This window comes from Cebus imitator, unplaced genomic scaffold, assembly GCF_001604975.1.
Source record: "Cebus imitator isolate Cc_AM_T3 unplaced genomic scaffold, Cebus_imitator-1.0 Scaffold79, whole genome shotgun sequence".
NCBI classification, from domain to species: Eukaryota; Metazoa; Chordata; class Mammalia; order Primates; family Cebidae; genus Cebus; species Cebus imitator.
This window is the reverse complement of record NW_016107394.1, coordinates 2,734,266-2,741,334: the sequence shown is the minus strand read 5'-3', so window position 1 is coordinate 2,741,334 and position 7,069 is coordinate 2,734,266. Positions and strand designations below refer to the sequence as shown.

The following is a 7,069-nucleotide window of genomic DNA, read 5'->3' as shown; positions in this document are numbered from 1 at the left end:
TGCACCATTGGACTCCAGCCTGGGCAACAAGAATGAAACAAAAAAAAAAAAAAAAAAAAAAAAAAAAAAAGATTACTGAACATATAACAGGAGAATAATGCTGAATGTTAGTGCTCGAGTCTTAAAGGAGCCCCCAATTATATCAAACAGGCATACTTAGTTAAATAGCTAACTATATTTTAGTGCCTATCACATTGTAATTAGATCTATATAGAGTGCTACAGGAGCAGAGAAAAAGGGAGTTATTAACTGCCTAAGGAAAGTGGAGAAATACTTAGAAAAATCTTTGTGGAAAGGTTTATATTTCGAATGGACTCTTGATAGATAAGCACTCACCAGACATCAAAAAACAATGAGAAGGCATTTACAGAGGGATGGGCATCCACGCAGGCTTGTGAGCATGTGATGGATCAGAGGAACAGCAAGTGGGACAGTGGGGTGGGAGCATAGGGGCTGTGGAAAGAAGTAGTAGAAGGAAATAACTCAGCCAAATTGTGAAAGATGTTTTTCGTTCCTGGTTAAGAATTAGTTAATTCTTTAGCTAGAAGTCACGGAAGTTTTTAAACAGGGAAGCAACATGATGAGCTCGTTCACAGACTATAAAAGATGGATTACAGAAGAGAAGACAAAGTCCAGGAGATGGGTTAGAAGGCTACTGAAAATGCTGGATTTCAGGATGTTCTGAGGCACAGTCTTAGGAACAGGAAAAGGAAACAGACCTTATCACTCTTGATCTTTTCCTATTCACAAGTTATATTTGATTTATCATCATTACTGTGCCCTTGTCAAAATGCAAATATGTGCTTGCTTCAGGAGCACATATACCAAAATTGGAATGATACAGAGAAGATTAGCATGGCCCCTGTGTAAGGATGACACACAAATACATTAAGCAGTCCATGTTTAAGGCAAGTATGCCACTGTTAGGAGGCCCTGATTCGTTTCTTTTGTTCATGTTCTCTCTCTGCCTCTCTCTCTGTCTCTCTCTCTCTTTTCCTCCTTCTACCCCCCTACCCTCCCTCTCCCTTCTTCACTATCTCCCCTCTCTTCCCTTCTCCTCCTTCTCTTGCCCTGATCCAAGTGGAAAATTAGTGTCTGTGCCGGGGAAGAATTGCTAGTGAATATCAAGATTGTTCTAATTAATAGATTAGGAAGAACTGAATTAATTTGAAGGGAAAAGCTTTGATTTCCTTTTTTTGATAGGAATATAAACAAATTTATAATAAATGGTAACTTGGCTGGGTGTGGTGGCTCACACCTGTAATCCCAGCACTTTGGAAGGCTGAGGCTGGTGGATCACCTGAGGTCAGGAGTTCAATACCAGCCTGACCAATTTGGCAAAACCCCGTCTCTACTAAAAATACAAAAAGTAGCTAGGCGTGGTAGTGTGTGCCTGTAATCGCAGCTACTAGGGAGGCTGAGGCAGGAGACTTGCTTGAACCCGGGAGGTGGAGGTTGTGGTGAGCCAAGATTGCACCACTGCACTCCAGCCTGGGTAACAGAGTGAGACTCCATCTCAAAAAAATAAAAAACAAAACAAATGGTAACTTAAAAAGTAAAAGCTAAGTTGCATTGCCACAGTAAATACAGTTGTGCAAAAATATGTCTGCATGTGAACAAAGCCTTGAGAAGATTTGCCATGCAAGACTAATAGGATCATGTATGATTCTTTTCCTGTTAAGTAATTTCCTTTCATGACATTCGCATGACAGTTTTTTTTGCTCTGTCACCCCAGGCTGGAGTGCAGTGGTGCGATCTCGGCTCACTGCAACTTCCCCCTCCCTAGGTTCCAGTGATCCTCCCTCCTTAGCCTCCTGAGTAACTGGGACTACAGGTCCGTGACGCCATGCCTAGCTAATTTTTTTTTCTTTTCTACAACTTTTATTTTAAGTTCTGGGATACATGTGCAAGTTTGTTATTAGGGTGTTGCAAAAGTAATCATGGGACATGTGCCATGGTGGTTTGCTGCCCAGATCAACCTATCACCTACGTATTAAGCCGAGCATCCATTAGTTATTATTCTTGATGCTCTCCCTTCCCACCCATCACCCGGTAACAGGCCCCAGTGTGTGTTGTTCTCCCCCATCCTTGTGTCCATATGTTCTCATTGTTCAGCTCCCACTTAGAACATGCGATGTTTGGTTTTCTGTTCCTGCCTTAGTTTGCTGAGGATAACGGTTTGCAGCTGCATCCATGTCCCTGCAAAGGACATGATCTCTGTCCTCTTTATGGCTGCATAGTATTCCATGGTGTATATATACCACATTTTCTTTATTCAGACTATCATGGATGGGCATTTGGGTTGATTCCCTATCTTTGCTATTGTGAATAATAAAAAGCCTTGATTTCTGACCATTTTCTTGGTTCTCTAGATAATTAAATTGAAAGCTGAAGCCCGGCTGGACCTGCTAAAGCAGATCGGTGTTTCTGTGGACACATGGCTAAAGAGTGCCATGAACCAAGTAATGGAAGAACTGGAAAATGAGCGATGGGCCCGCCCTCCTGCAGTGACCAGTAATGGCACTTTACACTCGGTACAATTTCTTTTCTTGGATATAAGTTGATTTTCAATGAAGGATGCTTTGACTCTGTAGCCAAACTTAATAGCCAAAATTTTTTAAAAAGATAATAGTTTGCTAGTGATTTAGGTTTTATTCTTCAGCCTATCACTAATTGATTTAAAATTATTGCAGGAAAAGAAAGAGAGGAAAAAATGGGTGTATTTTTTAAATGTGTGATGAAGAATATATTACCACTGTTTGGGTTATTGATGCCCATATACCAAACTCATTATCCTGTTCATAAAATAAATATGCTTGTGTCTGTAAGTAATAGAATGGAAAACAATCTAGTGTCTCTGAAGTTCTTGGAGGTCTTCTTTAGTGAAAAATGAAAATAAACATCCAGAGATTTGTACAAAGTCTTAAAGAAGTGAAAGGAATGCTCTTCTTAGTGTGTGGGCTTAGTCTGAAGGTGACTTCAAATCTCGAAAGCTGTTAAGCTTTCATATTCCCCTCACATAGAGTTTAGGTGAGTTTTACAGACAAGGCCAGGACACAGCTTAAGTTTCTTACTTCAAGTCCAGGGCTTTTTCCACTCTGATGTCATCTGGTTCAACCTTAGTTTTTCATGTTGGATATCTAAGTACCAGAAAAGTTCGATGATTTTCCTGATATTACATAGGTGGATGCGTGATGCCTCGCTAGTCAGACTAATGTAATTCCTGCTGTCACCTCCCCACCCATTACTCTCTGTCATCCTGTTTATTTCCTCAATAGTATTTATTGCAGTTTGAACTTAACTTCTTCATTTGTTTTCTTTTGTTTATTGTCTGTCTTCCTCTCTAGAATGTAATTGCCATATCTTTCTGGTTCCCTGCTCTGCACAGCAAAGTGCCTGGCACATAGTAGGTTCTTAAGTATTTTTTGAAGGAAGGAGTGAGTGCCAGCAAAGTGCCTGGCACATAGTAGGTTCTTAAATATTTTTTGAAGGAAGGAGTGAGTGGTGGATGGATGGGTGAATAGGTAGATGGAATAGTGGCAAACTGAAAGCTAGAACTCTAACCTCCCAACTTCCCACTACCTTCATAGTGCCTCTTTAAAATGCTTGTGCTCCTCAGATACCAGGCAGTCTTGCTAGAGAAACTGGCCAAAGTTTTAAAACATTCCTGGAAGTTTTGTCAATTTTTTCACATAGCATTCTGATTTTCTAATGAGAATATACTTGCACATTTAAAAAGGATTGTGTGTGGGTGTACATTTTAAGGAAAAACAATCTGTTGAAGCTTTATTTTTATTTCACTATTAATATTCATCTAGCTGGAGGGAAAAAGAAACATCACCCACTTGACTTTGGAATTACAAGTGCTTCCCTCGTTGTTATTAGAACAGAGTTGCCCTGGCCAGGCGTGGTGGCTCATGCCTATAATCCCAGCACTTTGGGAGGCCAAGGCGGGCAGATCATCTGAGGTCAGGAGTTTGAGACCAGCCTGGCCAACATAATAAAACCCCATCTCTACTAAAAATACAAAAATCAGCTGGTTGTGGTGGCAGGCACGTGTAATCCTAGCTACTGAGGAGGCTGAGAGAATTGTTTGAACCCGGAGACGGAGGTCACAGGGAGCTAAGATCACGCCATTGCACTCCAGCCTTGGTGACAAGAGTGAAACTCCATCTCAAAAACAAAAACAGAGTTGCTCCATCTCATGGAATATCTCCTACTATTGCGCCTTCATAATGCCAGTCTACTTCAGATTGTTATAGAGTTTTTGATGACAGCAAATTCCAGGCCCACTTGTATGGAGGATATGTCATTTGAGATGGTACTTGAAGAATTTTAACAGGAGATAAAGAAAAAGGGCTGTTCTCAGTGTGAAGGGAATGAAGAAGCTGTGCTTAGTACAGTAGTAGTAAGCATTGAATAAATGAATATTTTTGAGACCTGTCTGAAGGAGCTGTGCTTAGTACAGTAGTGGTAAGCATTCAACAAATGAGTATTTTTGAGACTGTCTAGAGACATCACTCATCTAGAAACGTGTCATAGCCTCTGTGAAGAAAGCATTTTGCAATCCCATCTCACGTTTTTCTTCCCCCTAGTCAATCTTATGGAGCCTGCATCTTTCAACTGAGAGATTACATTTTGTGGAAGATCTACTAATAATATAAATAAAGGAGAGACGTAGGCACAATAGCTTAATGAGGACCCATATTTATTTAATCCGCTTTTAAATAATAGCACTGAAATTATTTAGAGGGGGTTGTATCTCTTCATACTGACAGCTGGACGTCTGAGGAACATGAAGCAGAAATACACATTCGAGAGGCCAAATTATTTCTTCCATTACAGGTGCCAACAAAAGCATTCGTCATCTGGAAAACATGATTAATACTACTGTTAGACATTAATAGTGCAACTGAAAAGTGCCCTGTGGAAGATAAATGTTTTAAAAAGACACATTATAAAATAAGGAAGGAACTATACTTACTTGGGTATTAACTCTGCCTTCTGTATCATGCTATGGTATAGAATGTAAGACTGGAAGAAAGGAATCCCAGAATATAGCAACATTGTTTTTAAAGGAGAACAGTCCACGGACACAGTTAACTCAGTTTCAGTTGGCCGGAGCCTGCATGCAACTTCCCCCATTAGATTGCTGCCAGCCTCCCCGTCAGCCTGTGTCACCTGCCCTCCCTTGTCTTATTGTTCTGCTTCTCTTACTCAAAAGCCATACCAAAATGACAACCTGACTTTTGAAATTATATTAATTTTACGATAGAAAAAGTTATATAAGTAGATTACAGAAAAAATTTGGAAAATACAATACAGAAGAAAATGAATAGTAGATCCATCCTTATAATAGCACAACTAGCAATTTGGTGTATTTCCTTATTCTTTTATTTTTTAATTGTCATAAAACTGTGTATATTTATGGTGGACAACATAATGTGCATTGTTTGTTTGTTTGTTTGGAGACAAGGTCTCGCTCTATCGCCCAGGCTAAAGTGCAGTGGCACTGTCAATGGCTCACTGCAGCCTCAACCTTTCGGGCTTAATCGATCCTCCTGCCTCAGCCTCCTGAGTAGCTGGGACTACAGACACATGCTCCCATCCCCAGCTAATTTTTGTATTTTTTACCATGTTGCCTAGGCTAGTCTCAAACACCTAGGCTCAAGCGATCTGCCAACATTAGCCTCCCAAAGTGCTGGGATTACAGGCATGAGCCACCATACCCACCCCATATTTTTATTATTTCTACTCTTTTATTTGTAAGCCACTATGCCCAGCCTGTTATTTTATTTCTTACATTTTCAAACTATAGCTGACAATGTTAACATCACTTCCCTGTTTTCAGCTACTTTCCCCAACTAATGTACAAAAGCAAACTGCCAGTCTACTCTGTTGTACAGCCTCCCTAAGAGTATGAACATCTGCAGAGTTGCATATAAATTCTGACTCTACTCATTGTGAAGACCATGCTGAATAATGATGTTGGAAACAAGGGTAAGATAAGGAGTTCATGAAACTGCTATGATCATATGCTTTGGCTGGGTCATACAATAGGTATATATTTAACATTTTAAGAAACTGACAAACTGTTTTCCAAAGTGGTTATACCATTTTACAGTCCTATCAATAGGGTACTAGTGTTTCAGTTGTTCCACAATGTTGACAACACTTAGTATAATCAGTCTTTTTAACTTTAGACATTCTAATAAGTGTGATATTGTAAATCATTGTCATTTTAATTTCCATTTCCCTAATAATATTGAGCATCTTTTCATGTGTTTGTTTGCATCTTTATATTTTCTTTGGTGAAGTGTCTGTTCAAATCTTTGTTTAGTTTTTAATTGGGTTTGTTTTCTTTTTATTGCATTTTAAGAGTTTATATTCTGAATACAAATCCTTTGCCAGATAATTGATTTATGTAATTTTCTCCTAGTCTGTGGCTTATTTTTTCATTTCCTTAACAATACCTTTCAAAGAGCACAAATTTTAAATTTTAATGAAATCCAACCTACCAATTTTTCTTCTGTGGATCTTATTTTTGGTGTGGTAGCTAAGAAATCTTTGCCTAAAACCAAGATCATAAAGATTTTCTCCTAGGTTTTCTTCTGGAAGTTGTATAGTTTTAGGTTTTACATTTAAATCTATAATTCAGCATGAGCTCATCTTTTAGTATGGTAAACAGAGTAAGTCAAAGTTCTTTGTTTTTAACTGTCCCTTTTTTGAACTTTTTTTTTTTTAACTGTCCTTTCTCCACTGAATTGCCTTTGCATTGTTGTCAGAAATCAGTTAATCAGGCCTGGGACAGTGGCTTATCTCTGTAATCCCAACACATTGGGAGCTAAGTGGGAGGATCACTACAGGCCAGGAGTTTGAGACCAGCCTGAGCAACATAGTAGACCCTGTCTCTTAAAAAAAAAAAAGCTTTCAACTAGCCAGGCCTTGTGGTACATTCATGTGGTCCTAGCTACTCAGGAGGTTAAGGCAGGAAGATATCTTGAACCCGGAAGGTCAGGGTTACAGTGAACTATGATTGTGTCATTTTACTACAACCTGGGAAACAGAG

General features: G+C 39.2%; 1 protein-coding gene and 1 non-coding gene across 6 annotated transcripts in view; both read left to right on the top strand.

Moving 5' to 3' along the window:
- FCHSD2 (FCH and double SH3 domains 2) overlaps positions 1-7,069 on the top strand; it is a 292,296-nt gene that overhangs the window by 259,570 nt on the left and 25,657 nt on the right. For 4 of the 5 annotated variants that reach the window (XM_017533100.2, XM_017533103.2, XM_017533105.2 and 1 more), the window contains one exon: positions 2,373-2,534. The exons of the other annotated variant lie outside the window; for it this stretch is intronic. In XM_017533100.2, the coding sequence (XP_017388589.1) occupies positions 2,373-2,534 (162 nt within the window). The remainder of the gene's footprint in view (positions 1-2,372; positions 2,535-7,069) is intronic. 5 annotated transcript variants of the gene reach the window in all.
- LOC119471953 lies at positions 801-907 on the top strand. Its single transcript, XR_005201055.1, has one exon. It is a non-coding gene; the product is annotated as a U6 spliceosomal RNA (small nuclear RNA).